Raw genomic sequence first — 23,722 nt, 5'->3', positions numbered from 1 at the left:
TTTGCGATATTTTGCCTAATAATCGACATTTAAAAAAAAAGAAATTAAACAACAGTGAAATACAAAAATACAAATAATATGTACAATTAAAGAAAAGATTTTTACAAAAGGACTTTACAGAATTCGTTTATGTTTTTTCTAGATTCATAACACTCAGCATTCTTCACACCATCAGTCTCAACAGCAACAGCCTTATAACGCTCAGCCTGTCATCAAGAACGAACCATCCTGTCACAGCACGCCGCACTACGCTTCGCAAAAGAAACGTCTACTGGCCAAGGCTCAGTCTGAGTGTATGCTGAACGTTGCTACTAAACAAGAACCAGGTAATTATTTTAAAAATTTCAGATCATTCCATATCCATTCTTTAATAAAACAACAAATCTGAAAAATAATTATTTTTACCTACCCGGCTTTGATTTGCACTGCACGCCACTGACCATTATGCTACTTTGTCGCAGGTACCGAATACTATGGCCAACATTGCAGTTCGGCCTGTAAGGAACAACCCAGCTCAGCACAATCTTATTCACACTATTCAGGGTCCCATATGGGTGGACACGACCAACAGAACTACCAGTCATCCAGTGGCGCCGAGAAAAGGGTCAGCTGGGCGCCTCCAGTCGCTCATAACACTTCGTCGAGGTTTGTACTATTTTTTGCGTAGGTACTAAACAAAACCAGAACATCTGCCTATAACTTACTGCATACCAATCTTGGACCCTAAAATTCTTTTATTTACAAATACAGCAATTTCACCTTTGTCCCCTATAGTCTGTCCAACGACAAGATCCTTGACAGTGATAGATGTGTCTGTCATTTTAATTTCAAATAGTTTATTTTATTTTTCAAAGAAATAAGTTGGTACAACTGGAACGCATAGCAGGAAATTAATATATTTAAAATTTGACTGACAAGTGACCTTCAAATTTTTGTGAAAAAGACTGTATAAAACGCAAAATATTTAACACAAAACGGTATCTGTTAATAAAAAAACAAACAAGAACAAAACACCACATACCAAAAAAAATATGAAATGAACTATTTCTTACTTTCAAGCTTCATGAAACTTCTCGCATTAATGATTATATTTATCAATATAACTTATGTACAAATATGAATTTGTAATATTCCACAGGAATAGATAAAACAACATAAATAAAACAAACTATTTTATTAATAATAACACTTACCAAATTTTATACCGTAGGTTGATTAATTAACTTAATCTTAATTTTTTAAACCAGTACCTTTTGACATTATTTTTCTGCAGTACTAAAATCCATTATTTATCTTTAGTGATATTTTACAGCTACTCCAGTTTTTAGTATTTGTTTAGTATGATCCTTCTACCATATACAAAATGCACTTATCTACGACGAGATGGTATACAAACTTTATTGATGGTAACTTTGTCGGTGTATAAGACTTTCTGCCTGGACAGCGACTAACTGTGCTCTGGGTTTACAGTTAAAAGACACAAAACACACGTAATATCACGAATCAAAATGCATCATCTTCCAAAACGCAGGGTATTTGACATAAGTTGTCACACAATTATAACCTATAATTTGACAAGACTTTGACAAGCCTCAAAAATCTAAAGGCGAGTTCATACGCATCGGCGCCCGTTTGTCGTTCATCGTTCCGTCAAACCAATAAAATTGAAATACGATCTGTCATTTTTGAAATAAACCAATAAAACTGGTTAAAAACAACAAGAGACGACGCATGACGGATTTATATTTAAACCCATCCATAGTTAACTTAAAAAATATTAGAAACTTTTTTTAGTAAAATAAATAGGTTGGTATGGGACGTCATCTCCTTTTCTTCTGTCATCGTCTGTCGAAATCTTACCTGAGAAAAGCAACACAGAGTATAGACCATTTTGATGTGTTTATTTAAATTATTGTGGATCGCTCTGTATGTTGTTCTTCACAATTTTCTTCAAAATAACAACCGTTTGTGAAATGGTTTTTTTGTCTTTCTAGCAGCCATTCGAGACGCCATTCGGCTGTGCCCGTGGTCAATTTGAGAGAGTATAACGTGGCGCCGCAAGCGCACGGTGACTACGTCCAGCCGCCCGCCGCGCACTCTAGCGGCCGAGACCAGCACTTGCTAGCTCCGCCTGGAAAAGGATGGGGACCACCACAGGCTATACCTCAAACCTACCGGTAAGTGATCAACGTAGTTGTATTTTTTTAAACTTTAACTGTCTTGTTAGAGTTAATATGTAATGTACATAATATATTATAGTAGATAACAGTATATAACTTGAGATATTTAATTTGCATCGAAGATATGTGTGGTTGAGGTATTAATCATTTTTATAATTCGTTCTTATACCAAAGCGGCCACAGACTTAGAATTTATTATACAGTGCTTTTATTTTAATTGTGTGCTATTCTAAGTGGAATGGCCAATGCTATCTGAATGAATATTATGCTGCAATACTCCCATTACAAAAAAAAATATTTGTTTTAAATGAAATTATTTTGTTTATATAAAAGTGTTATAGCGTTTTTTAAACCACTACCACTGCGAACGGCAGCTTTTCATCGGAGAGCAGTCGTGGATAAGGTATTTCACTGGAAAGAAAACTAATTAATAACAATTAACAAAAGAATATAGATATTGGGCGCCAGGCATGTACAGAGAAAGAAAACACAGTTGTATATTACTTAAAACTAATGACTATGTTTATTCATGATGTTCTTTGATGGTAAATAACCAAAGACATTATAAAAATAGACCGAACATCTCATTCATAAATACTCGTTGGAAGTGTATCAAACAGAAGAGACAGAGAAGTCTAAAATTTCCGACCCCGGCAACTAGGCGCATTTGGATTGTTCTAATGGCCAGTGGCGTATCGTTTTTTGGAAGAAATTTAATTAGTAAAGTAAAAGTACAGCAATTAGTGCAAAATTTTACTCCATATTAATATAAACTACATTAACACTTTTCGTCAGATGAGTTTGTTATAAGATCTAATATAATAATATAATTAATATCCCATATATACTTATATTGAAACGTTAGTAGGTAGTTTTCGAAAATCGCTCCAACGTCGATTTTCAATTTAAACTTTCAGTTACTTCTATATAAACTTTCAGTTACTTCTATATAAACTTTCAGTTACTTTTGAATATTTACAGGGTGACTCAAGTTTCTGAAACAGTTCTATATTAGGTTTGTGGTTGGTGACTTTTCTTTCAATTTTTATTTCAGAATATGGAGGCAGTGGTAAAACACATTTTAGACATTTTTGTAAACATAGGTGGTCGGAACATATTTTCAAACTAAAGTTGTAGATTTGCCATTAAATTTCCATTCCAGAAATACCTAGGGTTGCCACCTGTCTTTTTGAAAAGGACAGTCCTTTTGGAATAACTCTGTCCTTTTGACTTAAAAAGTCATTTTTACTTACGTATTTTCCCTGAGAAAATTACCTACGGCAAACAGAAATATTCTTTTCGTCCAAATTTAATTATAGATGTTATAAAACTTATAAATAAATTTTTCTTGTTTAGAATGGGCAACATTATTTAGAACTTCCCGTTTAATCTCAAATGATAGTTTAGGTTTTAGTTTTATCTTTTTTGATCTTAAAAAGAACTTTTCAAAATTAGTAATTAGTAACGATTTAGTTAGTTCGCAATCGATAGCTTCCTGTGAAGTACTGTGTAATAGTTGTTTAATCTTGTATTATTAATAACTTTTCCTTTACCTAAAATCAATATTTAATGAGATAATTATGTTTTTTTGAAAATATAAGACAAGATTTGACTTTCGGTCTTCTTCTTGTATTATGATGGCTCTGATAAGAGGCAATTACCTTTTAGGCTCTCAATAGAAGGCATTTATCATTAAAAGTATCAAATCTATGTGGTACAGTATGGGATTTCTGTCGCATAATAATGAATATTACGTTTATTTACAAACCCATTACTTTTAAAGGTAGCTTCACCAGACAATCAAATTTTAGTTCTAGGAAGAGGTATTTGTACGGTGGTAAAAAATTGTCTAAACAAGGCCGAAGGGGCAGATATAGTAAAGCAGTAAAATGTAAAAAAGCTCGGGTAAACACCTTTGTTTATTTGTTGAGCAAAATTCCTTTAGAATATCGTATATAATGACCAAAATATGACGCAATTTTAAGAAAAAAAATGTCACTTTCTGGCTTATAATAAAGTTTGAAATGCAACGTTTATATTCAAATTTGTTATGATCTACAACAGTTAGGCAATAATTGAGACGAATTATAATTCAATTACCGGCTACTACGTTCTTGTTTTAATAGATCAAAATTCAACAAATATAATTAGAAATTACTTTAATTGTAAGGGGCTCCCTTGTAGGACGCCTATGTACAACTACGGCGGAAATTTATACCTACCTATGAAAAGACAAATTCGGGTAATTTGAGCTTATTTTTACACACATTTGACACTGTCGTACCATATTCAAAATTCGCAGATTCAAAAGTACGTTAAACAAAAATAAAAACTACTGAAAAGTTCACTTTGGACTTGATTCCTACTTCAAACACACCGTAAGCTAAACGTAGTACGCTATAACGGACCAAGGGCCGTCGCCAACAAATTATGCAGCAAGATTTAAATTACCATTTCTAAAAGTCGGGTTTCCAAAAGTGAGGTTAAAGCGCAGAGAGGCGCCTTGAAACGATCTTGACAGCCCTCCACAGAAGCAGTGAAACGATATCAGGGTTGTTGATTAGAGAACGTAAAAATTACGCCAGGCGCGTCAAGTAAATTATCAGGCCTGAGCGATACGGAATCCGGTGATGATACGCCAGACATCATATATTATATATGAAAGACATGTAACGACCTAAAAACGTTACAATGTTCTATACTATGTTGTAAACTGTGTGTTCACAGTTAAAATAAAAGCACTGTATATTATATACAGAGTGTGGTCAAAAAACATGTACTATCTCTCGTTGGGAGATTCCTCACATAGGTCGGATTCTGCTTTGTTTCGTAGCTACAGGGTGTTAAAATCTTAATATTTTTCCCATTTTCCAAGTACTTTTAGGGATTCGAATGAAATTTTGAGGATACAAGTTACTATAAATGTGACAAATTTAAAAGCTAAAAAAGTGTCTTTTTTTTTGAAAAATATTCCAGTGATAACCCATATGCATGTCCGTGATGAATTTATTGACACTTTTTTAGCATTAAGTAACTTTTACCCTCAAAATTTCATTCGAATCACGAACAGTACTTGGAAGAAAATTATAATAAATCGAAAAATTATTAAGATTTTAACACCCTGTAGCTATGAAAGACAACAGAATCGGACCTACGTTGATACGAAAAATAAATCTTATTTTTACGTGAGGAATCTCCCCACGAGAGATGGCACATGTTTGTTGAAACACCCTGTATACACTGACAATGATAAAGATAAAAACAATAAAGATCTGAAAAATAATAAAAAGTTGAAGTTATAGTCGAAAAACACCCGGTATAATGAAAAAAATATTTTTAATTAAATTTTGTATTTCACATTATTTATTTCAAGTATGTCAATTAATTTTTTTCTGCGGAATTGTCAACAATAACTTATATGTAAAAAAGCTTTAGTCTTAATACCTTACAACGGGCCCTTACTATAACATAAAACGTTAAGGTAAACTGTCTAATCTTGGTGCAAACAGTCACAGGTATACGAATATAGTTGCATGACCGTTCTCATTATCCCCTTCCCTCCATTTCCCCCTTCTAGACACGGTACGGCGCACTTATCGCCGCAACCGCTGGCCGCAGCGCCGCGCCTGTCCCCCCAGCACCCCCTAGCGGCGGCCGCGGGCCAACCGCTCTACCACCAGACGGAGCTGTACAGGAGGCCCGTGTACGTGACCACAACGCAGCCGGCGGCATACTTGTCGGCCACTCACCAGGTGGCGCCTGCTGGGTAAGTAGTTTATCAAGCGGGAATATTAATGAGAGGTGTGGTTTTATATGTATAAAAATGCTACATCGAATCATATTAATTGCAATTAGAAAATTTTCTTTGACCGTTATTATCGTTTCATCTTTGTTGAAAACGTATCAGGCATATTCAATTATTGGCTTGGTGTATTCTCCGCCGGTGCTGTCCACCATTGGAGAATATCGTAAATAACTGATATACAGGGTGGTTCGAACTGTATTCCGGAAACTTCGGAATCATGTTCTAAGAGTGTTAGGAAGTGTAATTTACCGAGTCATACAAAGTGTTCAAAATTCTGTGCCAAAGTTTCTAAAATATAAACTACTTATTCTTGTTTTTTTAACGCAACACCCTGTATATTATTTCTTTGTTAAATGGAGAATTAAAAAAGGAACTTTTAAAAAAATATTTAACGGTCTCGCATATTCATGGTGTTGATTTTTGCCTGGTATTTTTATTTATTTTTTTTAATCATTTTATGCATTTGTCAATAATTGCTGACTGATTGTCAGGGATAATAATTGCTTGATATAGTGTGCTTATACATATAAAACTATATCTAATCTCGACATTGCATTTTGAAGCTTTTTTTTTCTTTTTCTTTTTGCTGTGTGCTTTTTTTATTTATTACTGCATTTTATTTCCTTTTTTTCTTTTTTGATGCACTGTTTAGTACTATTTTTAATCTGCACATAAATTAATATTTGAAAACCTTCATATTTAGACATTTCCCTTCTGCATATTAATAAAAAAAAACGTTGATTATTTGATATCATACGATCGAGAAAAACACGCCATCATAGATGGCCGGCAAATGAAGATCACTATCATTTTAAATGTAAAATTACTTGGAGAATGGTATCGATAGACATTTCCAAGCCAACTCGAGGGCGTTTTTTTCTCGATTACGTGATATTTCATCTTTTAAGATATTCAATTAAAATTTCACACAATTAACAAATGCATGTTTCTTTTTATTTGCCGCTTTTTGTTTTTTGCTTACACCTAAACTTTCTTTTCAGGCTTTCACCCTCACGCTTCACTAACCTTTCTTACCGGCCCGCTCAAGATTCTCATTCTGATCACGTCGCCACTGTTAATTTCCATTCTATTCGCGATCTGATTAAATGCGGTACCGACACAGTTGATATCGTTCACGCTGATTCTGAGCATGATCTGAGTCAATGCAGTACCGATAAAATTTATGTTCACGCGGATTCTGCGCTAGATCTTAGTCGATTTGGTACTGATCATGTCGATACCGTTTATTTTGATTCTGAGCACAATCTGAGTCGACGTGGTACCGATAACAAGTATGTTTACGCTGATTCTGAGCAAGATCTGAGTAAATGCGGTACTGATCATGTCGATACCGTTCATTTTTATTCTGAGCGCGATCTGAGTCAATGCGGTACCGATAAAATTTATGTTCACGCGGATTCTGCGCTAGATCTGAGTCAATTTGGTACTGATCATGTCGATACCGTTTATTTTGATTCTGAGCGCGATCCGGGTCAATGCGGTACCGATAAAATCTATGTGTACGCTGATTCTGAGCAAGATCTGAGTCAGTGCGGTACCGATAAAATTTATGTTCACGCTGATCCTGCGCAAGACCTGAGTCAATTTGATACTGATCATGTGGATACCGTTCATGATGATTCTGAGCGCGATCAGAGTCAATGCGGTACCGTTAAAATTTATGTTCACGCTAATTCTGCGCAAGATCTGAGCCAACTTGGTACTGATCATGTCGATACCGTTCATTTTGATACTGAGCGCGATCTGAGTCAATGCGGTATCGATAAAGTTTATGTTTACGCTGATTCTGAGGAATATCTGAGTCAATGCGGTACCGATAAAATTGATGTTCACGCTGATTCTGCGCAAGACCTGAGTCAATTTGCTACTGATCATGTCGATACCGTTCATTATGATTCTGAGCGCGATCTGAGTCAATGCGGTACCGATAAAATATATGCTCACGCTGATTCTGCGCAAGATCTGAACCAATTTGGTACTGATCATGTCGATACCGTTCATTTCGATTCTGAGCGCGATCTGAGTCAATGCGGTATCGATAAAATTTATGTTCGCGCTGATTCTGAGCAAGACCTGAGTCAATGCGGTGTCGATAAAACTTATATTCGCGGTGATTCTGAGCAAGATCTGAGTCAATGCGGTACCGATAAAATTTATGTTCACGCTGATTCTGCGCAAGACCTAAGTCAATTTGGTACTGATCATGTCGATACCGTTCATTATGATTCTGAGCGCGATCTGAGCCAATGCGGTACTGATAAAATTTGTGTTCACGCTGATTCTGCGCAAGATCTGAGCCAATTTGGTACTGATCGTGTCGATACCGTTTATTTTGATTCTGAGCGCGATCCGAGTCAATGCGGTACAGATAAAATTTATGTTTACGCTGATTCTGAGCGCGATCTGAGTCAATGCGGTACCGATAAAATTTATGTTCACGCTGATTCTGCGCAAGATCTGAGCCAATTTGGTACTGATCATGTCGATACCGTTCATTTTGATTCTGATCGCGATCTAGGTCAATGCGGTACCGATAAAATTGATGTTTACGCTGAGTCTGTGCAAGATCTGAGTCAATTTGGTACTGTTCATGTCGATACTGTTCACTTTGATTCTGATCATGATCTGAGTCAATGTGATAACGATAAAATTGATAACGTCCGCTTTGAGTCTGAGTATAGTTTTGTTCAATTTGATACTGATCGTGATAGTATCGATGGTGATTTTGAGCTCCATACTCCTCCTTACAATACCAGTCCATTCACTGAAGATGGTGATGATGAATATTTACCTATGAATCTATCCAAAAAACGAAAATTGAAATAGTTTTGGTTGATTCTTTGACCATACGGATTTTTTTCGTTTTGCCTTTGAATTTGCTTTGTATGTACCGTATGATCGAAAAAAAAACGGCGTCCAGTGGGCTTAGAAGTGACGATTGATTTCCGAGCCTACTCGGACGCTGTTTTTTTTTCGATCGTATGGTATAATAAAACAGGAAGAAATAACAGACACTTTGTAAAATTGAATTTTTTAACCAGAGCTATAGATTTTTAAGTTTTATAATTAGGGTATGACATTTAAATTTGAATTTAGATCTGTCTTGAATGGTGAAAATGTTGAAAAACATATAATAAAGGTCTCTTTTCATTTTTATAATGAATTATTTCAAATTTTAATAATATACAGTATGTCCCCGGCACTTTTTATTATTGACATTTTGAGAAAAATGCATTCTTCATAGAAAATTTTGCTTTTTCTAAAAAGTTAATCCCGTTTATATTTTCATACCGTTTTAGAGAAAATTAATGAAAAAACATGAAAATATGGTTGAATTTCCAAAAATCAAAACGCGTTGCTATATGGTAATATAATTTCATTTTAATTCTCCCATAGATTGTTGTTGATAGAATTTTGATTAAACGTCATATTATTTTGCTGTTTTAAAATGTTAAACAAGCACACAATTTATTTGGATTAGTGCTTCTGAAAAGGTGATTATACATTTTCTGCTTCTTTAACTAAAATAACAAAAAATAGCAACGACCTTAATCAAAATTAATAATAACCACCTATCAAAAAATGAAAACTAAATGATATTACCATAAAAACGCTTTTTGATTTTTGACTTAGAAAAAATCCACCATATTTTCATGTTTTTTTTTTAATTTTCTCTAAAAAACGGTATGAAAATTTCTTAAAACATATACAGTCAAAGATATAATATTTAAGTATCTATAACCATTTTAGAACAAGCAAAAATTATTATGAAGAATGCATTTTTACTCTAAAAATCTCAATAATAAACAAGTTTTTCCTCTTGTATACAAATAATCAGTAATTTATCAATATAAAGTCAATAAGTTGACTTAAAAAAAACTGTCAAATGCAAAAATGACACTATTGACAAGAACGATACTGTTAAAGCATATTAAATGTATGCCAACGTTTTTCAACGTCGTAAACCTATTTGTCAAACGACTGTCACAGAAATTAAAGATTTCAGTGTGCTAACCAACTTTTCAAATTTTTCTTTTTTTTTCAAAACTTTAATTATTTCTTTTTTTTTCTAAACTTTAATTATTTTTGCTAGTTTTAAAAATTCCGCTTTTATACCCTAATTATTTAACTTATTCAATTAGTAACCATCATTAATCATTGCTTAATACATTTCAGTATTTTGTTTATTCTTATTTTTTTTTGGTTGTGATTTTTTTTAGTCTTATACATTTTTTTGCCAGTAATTTTTTTTATTTGGTACAAAGCTTTTTTTGTATAGAGAAATAAATATTGATGAAGACATAACACTGCATATTTATTTATGTGCAATTTCATTTGCCTTGTGGTTTTTATACTTTTTGGTTTTTAAGATATTATGCAGTTCCAAAATACCAATCAATTTTTTTCAAATTAAAACGATTTTTCTTTCTTCGAAATAAATAATTGTTATTTCTACATATTGACAATCTGGATAACCTAATTTTCGAGCTTTTAAATTTTGTGTATACAAACTCTGAGGCAATACTAGTGCAATTCTTTATTTATTTATTAGTCTAAACTATTTGCAGTGTTGTGTATTTATTTTTGTTGTGTCTGGTTTTGTGCAATTGTTGATTTTTTTTATTGTTCAATTTTTATGTACGCTTTACCACTGTATTTCTTTTTGTTTTCAAAAACATAACGCTGTTAGCTTGTGTGAGTGCGGTTTTTATTTTTGATAACAATACTTTTACCAAGTGGTAGAGTAAAATATTTTTTGTTTTCAAGGCAAGATTATTAAAAATATTCTATGGTTATTTGCTTCTTATTTTTTCTTCCCTCCCATCTTTTTTGTTTTGCTTTTCGCATGTTTCTTTTTGCATGACTTTTTTGGTGCTTGGATGTATATAATAATGTATAAAGTAGTTTTAGTTTATTATATTATGCTTAGTGTTAAGTTATATTTTAAATATACTATTTCTTAATGGTCTGATGTTTTTTTCTAATATTTTTCATATTTATTTTACAGTTTTATTCTAAAATATGTCCTGGTTGTATTTCAAAATAAATTTAAATCTATTATAATATAGAATGAGCTGAATTTATGTATGAAAACAGAATTGTACTCATTTACTTGACACGTACTCTTCTTTATTCTTCAATGGCGCTTTCTGCCAGTTGGTCTGAAGAAGGTAGCAATTTATTTTTTTATATTGAGTAAAAATTATTTTTAAATGGTGAAATTTTGCAACTATTGACAACGGCGTTTCAGGGCCTTCATACAGACTAGTGACGGGAATACCGGTTCCACATGAGTAGCGTTACAATAGCGACCGTTCCAGAAAAATACCGCGATTTTGTAACCGAGGTTCCGAAGTGTCGCGGTCCGCGCTTATGCAGTATTTCTGGCATTAGTACCTACCTACTCCCAACCAGAGTTGTCAGGTTCTTACAATTGTACCAGCTGTTACAACCATTCGTGCCATAAACTTAGGTACAACTAATATTGGAGATAGATAATTTCTCTCATAAAACCGTCCCAGATACTGGCTTTTGTCATGCCTACGTCGCTACGTTACTATTTCGAAAGTAACGTAGCGACGGGAGCACCAACGCCAATAGTAACCGACCAAATCGCGACAGGCGAAACCGAAACCCTAGAAGCGCTACAGAGACTTCTGGAACGAAGTACGTCGCCGCCGAGGTCGAGCGTCGATAACCAGTTAGAGCAGTTACTTCTGTTCGCGACAGACGGAACTACGACTCTAGGAGCGCGACGGCTGGAGCGAAGTATGTCGCCGCCGAAGTCGAGCGTCGATAACCAGTTACAGCAGTTACCAGTTACTTTTGTTCGCGACAGATGGAACTACGACTCTAGGAGCGCGACGGCTGGAGTGAACATGTCGCGATCGAGATCGCGCGACGCTAAGTACATACCAGTTCCATTTACTACTGTTGGCGAACGACGATATCGCGACGGCTGGAGCTATGCGATTACTACGGTTCGAGCTAACTTCAAGAGCGATTATAAATAATTTATTTGCAAATTATAAATAATTTATAATTTTGTCGTTATTATGTTCGTCGTTCTTCAGTAACAGGTTCCTGATTCGTTGTGGAGCGCAACACGACGTTACAAAAAATACCGCTCCAAAATCGCGTTACTCAAATACCGACACATCGCTAATACAGACAGAAAAAGAATGTTGAATAAATAAATGACACGATAGCACAAAACATAACATCTGCCAAATTTAACAAATTCTTATAAAGACTCTACGTACAATTGTGTGTTTGCATACATAAATGACAAGCATATCGACGCAGCATAAATACTTGTCTGTAGGTAGTTTTATTCCAAGATTGCGATTATATTATTGGTGTTTTTAGTCGCGCTCTTCCACCACCTCCGGCTCACCATGCTTCAGCTCGGCCAGTTCTGGCAAGTCATCCGAGCCATCCATTGCCGGCCCATTTGCAGTTTCCGTCTCATGCACAGGTAAGTTTCATTTAAATCAACTTTTTCCTGTACTATAGCGAAAGAAAGAAAAACAGTTACGATGACACCCTAGATCATATTATATACTTACGTGGATAAGTAAATCACAATGGAAACTGTCGCAAACATATCAACGACTTACATTTATCTTCTTTCTTTGTTGCACACTCGGTGTTTCTACTCTATCTATCCTTGTCGAGGACCTATCGTCCACGCGCCAAATTTAAATATTAATTTTAAAAATTTAATTTGTAAAATGCATATATTTGTACAATAAATTGAATGTTTACTGTCACAAATAATTAAATTATATAAAAAATACATTTAGCCACTCCCAATATTCTTACCAAATCCAACCAGAAAGTATGTGTGTAGTTTAATATAAATAAAAGAACAACTGGAAATACTGTACTTGCCTATTAAAAGATAATTCGGGGACCTTTATATTAGAACTGCCACACACCAGACACATTTTTACGAGTATTTAAAAATTTCATTGGTCGGCACGCTCCGAGGGCCAATTTCAAATCTTCAAACTAATTACACATAATAAATGTGAAAATTACTTTTCAAATATCAAGCCATAGTATCAAGCTCAATGATTTGACATAACTTTTGAGGTTACGTCCTAATTCTTCCTTATTTTAGGTCTTTTTTTTATTATTGGGAATTGAACAATATGGATTTTTTTCTAGGGCATAGTTACGTCACAGATAATATGTGCAAACTGAACGAAATTGGGACCGCTATCGATCATACCTTGTTTTCTTTGTATAAAAAAATACCGAAAAGTCTTTAAAGCGTTCTTTTTCAAAGTTATTCCGATCTTGTGAGTTTAATTTCAATTTTATTTACATAAACCCGTAATAATTATGAAAAGCTAAAGAACTTAAAAAATACTGCGTGAAAAAGTGCAAAAACCAACGTGGAGATGTTGAAAACCAACCACATCATTTCCGTTGAATTAATATTGTTAAGCCTGGGGCATATGAGTTGTTAATCTCTAGTCTCTGGATTATAATCTTCTATTTACGTCTGTAACCTAAAAAAATAAATTACTTCTTCAACTTTTAAATGTTTGCTTTTCATTTTCAACTTATCATTTATACAGGTCGCTGCAGCATCCTATGGTTTCGCTCCTTTGAGCCCTGGAAAGGGACATCAGTACCAAACGAGTTTATGGTTTACAGAATAGTGGTAAGTAGTTATTTATAATTCCAGAAGTTATCCATTTTTGATAGCACATTAGAGATATACCATCCTGGACACTTCATCTGCGTGGTCTGTATTTTAATGCATGCGACAGACATAAACATAAATGACCGATTGACAGACAGAGAGACAAAATAAAAAACTGCATACAGTGTTGCCGGTTTTTACTTGTGCCGGAAAAGGTGGTAGAAAAAAAATAAACTATTTTAAAAACTTTCATGTATACTACTGAAATGAAGATAATATATCTAAGCCAAATCTAAACTATTACAGCTGTAGTGAAATGAGTAGCTAATTATGAAGAATAAAGTTCCAACCCTAGATGCAACATTTTTCGTAAATACCTACTTGTGCGGTTTGAAATTTTGATGCAAAATCCGGCAATACCGTATAGAAGAAATATATCAAACCAACTTTTATCTCTTTTTAATATATTTGATTTTCCATTAAGCTGTCTGCATCACTGTCTTACACGTTGAAATCCAAACCACGCAGTTTCGACGACCAGACCGATATAAAGCAATCCAAAATGAAATAATTGACTCTCTTTATATAATTCATATCAAATAAACTTTCAGTCACGTTATTAAGCTAGACCGGCACACCGTTGCCGACTTTTACATATTTTCTTTTAATCAAAATATTTTAGGAAACAAAAATAAATTAATTATAAATATATAAACAATTATTATTAACATCAACAAAACTCACCTTCTTAACAGCACTTTATGGCCATTGCTACAGCTTTCCCGTTCAAAATATTCTAATAAAGTTGCGATGAGTTATCTTGTACACTTCGCACCAACGCACATGTGGCAACTTGACGTTTTTTAAAGCAGAGCTACCATCTGAAACCTCAGCGGGAAATTTTAATTCCAGTTAGTCAGCCCGGCACCGAATATGTCCTTGGTTGGCAACAATGAACTTAAAAATCGCACCCTCGATTACGTAACTAAAAGTTTAATTGGTATCAAATATAAGAGCATTTATTAGAAATTAAAATATCTTTACATATTTCTTTATTTCTTTTTAGGTACCTAATAATACCATCCCCTACGATTATCTACTGATATAGAGCACCTCAAATCGCATACCAGTCTACCCTTAGACCGATGCGTACCGAAAAATAAGCGAATATTCTAAAAAAGCACCGGGATGGCCGAAAATTTATGACATATTACGCCATCTTCGCTGCGCAACATGAACCGACTAGCCGAAACACGAATGAATCCGTGGCTAGTTGTTCTAATATAATAATTATATAAATATGTGGAATGTCTCTTTTCTTGGCCAGTCTATAGAACTAGTACTAGATGTTTTATCGTTTTTTCTAATAAGACATAATATGGCGTTGGATCAACATGAAATTATTGTTCACACAAGAGAGATAAAAGTTTTTTAGACACTGTTTTAATCATTAGGATTTTTTGGGTATTAATACTAATCCAGGGTAGGAGTTAGATGTAATTCAAAAGAAATGCGTATACGAGGGTTTTAATTTTATGTTTTAAGTTTTTTTTTTGGGATAGATTTAAGTAGGCTTTTTTATATTGTTCTGTTCACTGACTAACGTAGTCATTATTGTTGAACCTTGCTTTTTGTAAATATCTGTCGATTTGTGATTGCAATCAGACAGAATATGTTTTATTAATTAACAAATCTAATATAGAATCCTTAGTACCTCGTGAAATCGCATTTTGATTTGAACTACACGAATATCAAATTCACTAAAATATTTTCATCTAAAATTTTGGCGTGGTGTTACAGCAGAAAATTAGAGAAATTATCTAAAAACAAACCTGCATCAGTAATATGTAACTTGATTGCATTACATTAACAATATGTAATGTAATGTTATTACAAAAAACAGTATTTAATCTAATGTCATTACATCAACAATATGTAATTTGATTGCATTACATCAACAATATGTAATTTGATTGCATTACATCAACAATATGTAATTTGATTGCATTACATCAACAATATGTAATGGCATTGCGTACACAGTACGTAATGTAATGGCATTACATCAACAATATGTACTTTGGTTGCATTACATCAACAATATGTAATATAATGACATTACATAAACAGTATGTAATGTAATGACATTACATAAACAGTATGTAATGTAATGACATTAGATAAACAACACGTAATGTAATAACATTACATAAACACATATTTTTTTCATTGTAACAACACTAAAGGTTTCAACCAAAATATTTTTTTTTATTTTCAAAAAATTATATATTTTTTTAAATCTCTTGCCAAATTGATGATAATGTGGCTAACACAACTGTCTAAAAAGTATAGTTCAAATCAAAATGCGATTTTTTGACCAATTATCTTTTCACGGTCGTACTGTATAATATGTACAACGTAACATATACGGAACGTTTAATAAAATCGGTACAATTCAAATCACGAGGTTCTAGGAGGCTAGAATATTATTTTTTAAAACATTTTTGACAGAATATCGATCGATTCTTATTGACAGGGACTCAACAAAAATACGCGTAGGCCCTACCCAATTTTAGTGATAGTAGTTTGTAGGATTTATTAGAATTGTTTTCACTAGATTTTTCTTAATTTTTCACATATAACACAGAGCTTGGAATAGCGTGGAGTTTTATTAAATGTAAATATTTATGGTATCGTTTTTGCTATTTGTATAATATATAATATTTTCTGTAAACGTTCGTTTACAGAATGTGTCTTAGAAATGTGAGATTTGCTTTACAAAAATCTATTTACTGCCTTCATATCGATAAAAAAAAGGATAAATTTTAACAGGTTTTGGGTAAATTTTAAAATTCTTAACTTATCTATCAGAAGTTTTGTTTTAAAATTTACAAAACCTGTAAATTTCCAATTATTATATTAATTAATTTAGTTTTTTAGGTACTTACTTATCAATTTTTTTTCTTTAGTCGATTAATTTGTATATAGTTTTTTTTTCACCAATTTTTAAGTGTCTTGAATGTCCTTTTATTGTTTTTTAGAAGAAAAAAAATTAGTTTTTTTTCCTCAATTTAGATCGTAGCAAATATTGGGTGTAAATTTTATGCTTTTAATTGTTTATTCGAGTTCTATATTTATATAACCTAGTTTTATTTCCGTTTTTTTTCTATTTTAATCAAATTTTTTCGAGTGATCTCGAAATCGGGGTATTTGAGTGTGATTTTAAAAAATAAATTATTTAAAGACGGATTGATAAAATTTTAGTGAAAGGAGATCACTCAATTAATGATAATTTTAGTCAGAAATATAGGGTGTTACTTTATTAAGTAGGGGCTGTTTTTATTTTCGTTTTAAAGTTTTCACAATTGTTATTTGGGTAAATGTAATTTTTGCATGTATTGGTTTGAAAAAAAAAATCAAAATTTTAATGATTTAACTAGGTGTCATTTTGTTTAGTCACACGATGATTAAAAGTACTTTACGATCGAAAAAAAAACATCGTCATCGTGACCTTTGAAATTATAATTTTTTAAATTTTCTGTCGGTCTGACCTCCCCCATATATGTCATTTCTTAAAATTTTACAAAAACATGTTAAAAAGTAACAGACAAATTTATTGAGTAAATATTATTACTCAATAAATTTATTGAGTACAATTTAATTTACTCGATAAATTTACTGAGTAAAAATTATTTTACTGCAAAAATGTATTGAGTAAAAAATAGTTAACTTAATAAATTTGTTGAGTAAAGATTACTTTATTCAATAGATTTATTAAGTAAAAAATAATTTACGCAATAAATTTATTGAGTAAAAAATAATTTACACAATGAGTAAACATTATTCTGAGTGAAGTATTAATTTTTGGCAAATTTTTCTCTCAATTTTTGGTTATTTACATATAGAGGTAAACAGAAATTTGTCATTTCAAAGGCTACTACGACGCCGTTTTTTTTTCGATTACGCATAATTTAACTGTTAATTATATAAACTTGATTTCATTTAGAAAATCCACATTTTATTAAAGCATTTTAATTTTTAATTTTTGATTTTTTTTAATAAACTGCGACATACCATCAAAATACATTTACCCAAAAAACAAACTAACTAAAATATAGTCAGATTTTTTACTGTAGCAATTATAATAAAATACAATTTGATGTGCCTGTTTCAAAAGGGAAAAATAATAAAAAAATTATCTATAATTGTCTGTACTCTATTGTTTGTTGTTCAAAATGTTCAAATAAAATGTTTACGGATAAACTTAATGTACTTTGCATATGACATATTGCACTTAGATGTCTTAAATGTTACTGTTCAGCCGATGGGGGAGTTCTTTACATCAATAGAGTTACAAGATATATAGTTGTGATATTTAAACATGAAAAAATAATGAATTAGATGGTTTTTTAAATGTGTATATAATCTAAATCTTCTTGCATTAATTTTTTGGGATTTTTTCAATGAAAACAAACAAGAAATTTTTTCTATAGAAAAAATTCGAAATTTTTGATGCTAATAATTTTTGGTATTTGGAAAACATTATAGATGTTAGATAGATGTGTAAAATAATTAAATATTTTTCGATTTACCTAGAATTAGAATGTTTAATGGGAGATATTTAAGGTTAAAGAGGATTTTTTACTGGTAAACTTAAGATTTTTCTGAAAAATTAACACTAGAAGTGGGATAATTTTTTTTAATTTCATTATCTATTAGTCGGCTAGTTTAAAAAATCTGTTTTTTGACAGGATAATCGAAATTTGTATATAATTTTTCATTATTCGTGAGATACAAAGATGATTTGAAAGACATTGTTTCTTTTCTGTGATCGAGAAATTATTTGTACATATATGAAAATCAATCAGTTGCATTTTTATCAAAAAAGGGAGATTTATTTATCAGAAATACCGGGTGTTTCAATATTCCTGTCTCAATGAAATGCTTCAGTTAAATACAAAAAAGCGTGATTTTTTAATTTTTTTACGAGCGTTTAAAAGAGATTATTAGGATTACAAATGTCAATTTACTAAATATTATTCAAGTTCAGACAAAATGTTGTTCCAGATTTGCTACACTTCAAGCAATAATAGAAAATATACACAGAAATAAATAAAAACAAACTCTGAAAAGCAATCTTCTAAGTTTGTATGTAAATGAAGTATTATGTACATTGAAACAGGGATAGTGAAATACCCGGTATATATCGAATCCCCTCTTATATTTTAGTTGAAAAATCCATTGCATTAAAACACTTAGCGATTTTACTAATAATTATAAGGGAAGCCTTAAGTAAGAACAATATTTGTAGTGGTTATTATTATCAATGAAAATAATAAAAAAAGAAAATATATAACTACTCGCACTACTAATTCTACAATTATTTCAATTCGCTCTCCATGTATTTTTCGTTTATTATATAATATATAATATATTGCACAGGGTTATTATACTAATAATTATAAATAACAGCGAACTAGTGTTTAGATTTAATAAAATTAGAGATTAAAATATATATCTGTGGGAGAAACATAAAAGGTAACTTAACCGGTAATTCTTCAATGTTTTACTTTATACGTAATATTTATATTATCTATATATTGTTGCTTAGTAAACCTCAAGACTGGCCTATATTTACATGTAATTCTTCATTAAATGTTAATTGTTCTAAGGTGTACAGTGTTTTTTCGCGCTTTTGTTTTTTCTCAGTATTAACTCTTAATTTTTGGCTTTTCCGAAGGTTTGGTTAGCTGTCAGTTGTCAAAAATGTCTCCTGGTTTTATCGAAATTCAGAATACTGATATTTTTTTTTAAATAGATAAAAAAAAATTGAAACCCCTTGTATATTATTGAAAATTGGTATATAGGCGGAAAATCGAATTCTGAACAACTTTTCTATTTGATATTTTTCGATATCTCATCATCTAACCTCACTTTTAAAGGATTTATAAAGATAATTTTTTGAATTTCCCGCCATGTCGTTTAGACACATGACATATGTTAAAATGACTTTCTTGACGCACATCTTTAATAAATCTTAAAATGTATCACGTATATAGGCAACCTTAATAGTGTTTTGAAGAAACATGAATTCCCTAATGAAATCAGAATAATATACTGGGTGTTCCATTTAAAATAAAAGAGTAACTTGCTTTGAAAAGATGCCAATGTTCAATATTAATTTTGTCTCACCCTGTATAAGTTTTTGGATCAAGTTTTAATTTGATTTAAAGTACAATAGTTATTTTAGCTACATATTAAGCTATGCTGTGTAAATTCTGATTTAGGTAGCTTTTATTGAAATTTATAAATTGTTCTTCATTTTTAGAAAATTGTTAAATACATATGTCAAAAACCTTACATTTTAGTCATAAACTTCTCCTAGAATCCGAAAATCAATTAATATATAGGGTTTTCCATTACAAAGAACACTTTTTTTGGGGGGATACCCTGTATAACTCCCTATAATTTAAAAAAAATGGTCTAAATTAACCTACAGTGCTCACAAAATTTCATTTCAATAGAAACTGTCGTCCTCCTTGGAGCCTCTGCGTTGTATGAGAGGCGCCACCCTGTACAGGGTGTTGACGTATAGTTTAGCCAATCGAAAAAATCAAAATTTAGTTTTAAAAATAACTGAATGCAAAAATTTGATACAACTGAAGGCTATAGACACTGACTAGCTTTCTTAAACCTTCTACACACGGTTATGGTTCAACATTGCTTTCGTTTTAAGTAATCTCGCTGCAACTATTAACTAACCTAGAATAATTAAAGTGTTTTTAGAGCTTTCGAGAAATTTCGTCGTTCATAATATATGAAATAAACAAAGAATATATCAAAATGTAAGGCACAATAACTAATATATTACCTCAGATTTGTATATAAGGAAATTTAGATCTCTCTAAACTCTCTCTGTTTTTTGATTCTTTCTTGTCACTATACAGTGTGCGCGAAAAAGTCTGTATTAAAAGAGATTTGTTATTATTAGTGATTGAAATAATTTAGAAAACCCAGTTAGTTTTTGCGATGAGGTATGTAAAAAATATTTGTTAATTTAGTATTTGGAAGCTTTTTTTCAATAGAAAATGCATAATTTTTTTAGTTTTTCAATTTTAGAATAGCTAAAACATTAATGCGTGGTTTTACCAGTTTTTAGACAAACAAAAACTAACTGGCTTACCTATTTTTCTCTATCTTTAATAACAAGAAAGTGTTATTTGATACAGACTTTTTTGCCAACACTGTATGTGCTCATAACAGAAAATAGCATGGTTTTAATTTAAGAGACAGAATAGTTTCTGTTTCATATTAATATTGGTATTTTAGTGCATTATTATAATCGATTCCTATTATTTTTATTATCAGTTATATTAGTTTAGTTTTAGTGTATAATATTGGATTTGTATATCGTTCTTTGGGGTTTGGTTTTATTAAACAATAATAAACTATTAATTTTAGTCAGTTACCATATATTATGCGCTTATTGTATTTTAACGGTGTTGTAGAGAGTTAATGATTTTGCTGTTTTTATTCACTTCGTCTGATTTGGTCCTGTCTGTTTGTTCTCAGTACATACGTGTATATCAAAAAATTAGAATTCAGAAACTCATGATACACTTCCATTTCTAAAAAGAAATATAAGATTTTTTATGCATGTCAACTTTTTGAACATCGAGAAAAATTTTGGATAAAAAATTGTTGTTACTAGGGATGGATTTTTTTCCGATATATCGATAGTTAACTTATCGATAGGTGAATTTCATTGTCGCCCATCCCTAGGTGTAGCTACAGAAAAAGAAACAGTTTTATCCAATAACCTTTCTTTGTCAAAAAGTCATGTTTTTTACTATCAAACTTAAAGGCTGCACTGTATAATATAGAATTTTTTAGGCATACCCTGTAGAACCCTCTTACTGTTTTTTTCCAACCAGTATTATAACGAATATACTGTGTGATCGAACGAAAACAACAGATTATCCTTAGCAACAAAAATGAGACGTTAAATTACTTTTATAGAATCTAAAATATTTGTCACACTGACTGGAAAAAAAATCAGACAGTAATATAATTTCTATGCCTATCGTGACGTCGTTTTTTTTCAATCACACGGTATGTAACGAAAAAAAAAAATGATTTTCTTGTAGTATATTCTTGCAATGGTCGTATCAGCGTAATAAAATACAGGGTATGTCGAAATAAAACTAGTAATTTTACTGTTAAAATTAGTGTTACACAAGACTGGGTGTAGATCATGTCAATATAATATATTATTATTAAAATATAGCTATTTTAGGCGCGACATTTATACAAAAAATGTCGAAATTACTTGGTGATAGGCATATTAGTAATTTGTAAATGTATATTATTCATTATTAACTATAGATTTACTATAACCGTGGAGTGAAATGAAATGTTGATTTAAAAAAAACGGATGGGTAAAAAGGTTGGGTCCGAATTTTTGTTCTTTAAAGTGCGGAAAAATATGATTTTGTGTGATTTTTTGAGTGATGTTAGGACAAGATGGACCTAATTTTTCTTTACCCTAGAGAAAAATTTTGACATATTTGTCTAGTAAATCGAAACAAAATGGAGAATAGTACAAAAGCGTATTGAACTTATCTGTTATATATATTTAACAAAGTTTATAAAAAGACTATTGTGATTTTGTATGTATATATTTTGAAAATGAAAATAAATCAGACGAAATTTAACTTCATATTTTTGACAATAATAAATTAATATAATTTAATTTTTTTTATGGAAAAATTCTTGTTTTGGTAGTTTTTTATTCTTTAAGGTAGTCACACACGTACAGTTTTTCATCCAGGCAAAACTGACGTCATCATCTGACTCTTCTGACACATCAAAGTTTTCTTATTTTTTTTGTGTGAAATAATAAAACTATTTCTGACTATGATATTTAAAATTTAGATAGATAGAAAATTAAAAAACATACCGGTATTTGCAGACGCATGCCCAAATTCAATAAAAACCAAAAATTTTCCTGCGAAAATCGGGCTTTTTTCACTGAAAAGGTATTTTTTGATTTATGTCAGTCATTGTCAAGTTGACAATATACAGGGTGTTTTCTAATTAGTCTAAAAAAATTGTGGTGTGATTCCTCATGTGTTCTTAAAACAATTTTTATATAACCATTAGGTCTAAAGTACTTCCTTTCTGATCTACAGGGTGTTAAAAATTAAAAAAAATCAATTTTTTGCTTAACATAAATGGTACACCACTGTTTTTTTAAAGAAAATATTTTTTTTTCTTGACAGGCCATCCTTTTTCAACAAAATTGATCTTTTGAGTTTTTCTTGTTCATCAAACGGTTGTCGAGAAACAAATAATTATACTTATTAAGAGCCCGCCTTAAGCCGTTTTTTAACGATTTTTATTTTTTAGATTAATTAGGAAACACCCTGTATATGCATATCACAGGCAACCAAATAAACTAGTAACCTCTAAAAATTATTTTTCCCACCACTAGCGACATACCGTGTTTTTAGTGAGTACTAAATTATTTTATCAAAATTTCACCATATAAGTTTCCAGGCAATGGCTTTATCTCAGTTTAATAATATATTTTCGTACTTTTGTGCTTAGGCGGAAAAGTGCTTTACTTCTATTCCTAGGCATTAAAATGACTTTTTTATATTGTCAATCACGTCGCAAAAATTAATACTTTTGTGACGTTCTGTCAATAACATATTTTCTCTTTTTGTAAATTTAATCTACTACCTGTTATCATAATATCAAAATATGGTTTTCTCAAATTTTGTCCCAAATTGCACATTTTTCAAAAAGACCCTGTAACTCAGAAACGAAGAGGCCTATGAAAATTTTGTTTACAGCATCTTCCATTTGGCAAAAACTTAGGACAGGTTTGTGCAAACCGCATCCTCTTATCTTCACTAATCACGAAGATACCGTATGATTTCAACCAAAATATTTCACCATAAACGTTGAAAAATATCTCAAAGCCTTGACTTCCCAGTCAAAAACCTAAAGGAAAAACTGAAGGTGTGTGGCTACCTTTAATTTGTAAATATGTGT

General features: G+C 31.5%; 1 protein-coding gene across 7 annotated transcripts in view; it reads left to right on the top strand.

Annotated features, from left to right (window-relative positions):
- LOC115874525 (homeodomain-interacting protein kinase 2-like) overlaps positions 1-22,529 on the top strand; it is a 123,881-nt gene extending 101,352 nt beyond the window's left edge. For 3 of the 7 annotated variants that reach the window (XM_030889690.1, XM_030889688.1, XM_030889687.1), the window contains exons 18-22: positions 143-326; positions 462-645; positions 1,995-2,177; positions 5,758-5,946; positions 6,987-9,103. In XM_030889690.1, the coding sequence (XP_030745550.1) occupies positions 143-326; positions 462-645; positions 1,995-2,177; positions 5,758-5,946; positions 6,987-8,832 (2,586 nt within the window). In that variant the 3' untranslated portion in view covers positions 8,833-9,103. Of the gene's footprint in view, positions 1-142; positions 327-461; positions 646-1,994; positions 2,178-5,757; positions 5,947-6,986; positions 9,104-12,375; positions 12,485-13,595; positions 13,682-14,729 lie in introns of those variants that run through there. The other 4 variants (XM_030889693.1, XM_030889692.1, XM_030889691.1 and 1 more) reach the window with 3 other exon arrangements.
- The last annotated feature ends 1,193 nt before the right edge of the window (positions 22,530-23,722 follow it).

The sequence above is a fragment of the Sitophilus oryzae genome, unplaced genomic scaffold, assembly GCF_002938485.1.
Source record: "Sitophilus oryzae breed Bouriz unplaced genomic scaffold, Soryzae_2.0 scaffold_1297_pilon_pilon, whole genome shotgun sequence".
Taxonomy (NCBI): Eukaryota; Metazoa; Arthropoda; class Insecta; order Coleoptera; family Curculionidae; genus Sitophilus; species Sitophilus oryzae.
This window is presented reverse-complemented; position numbering and strand designations above follow the sequence as displayed.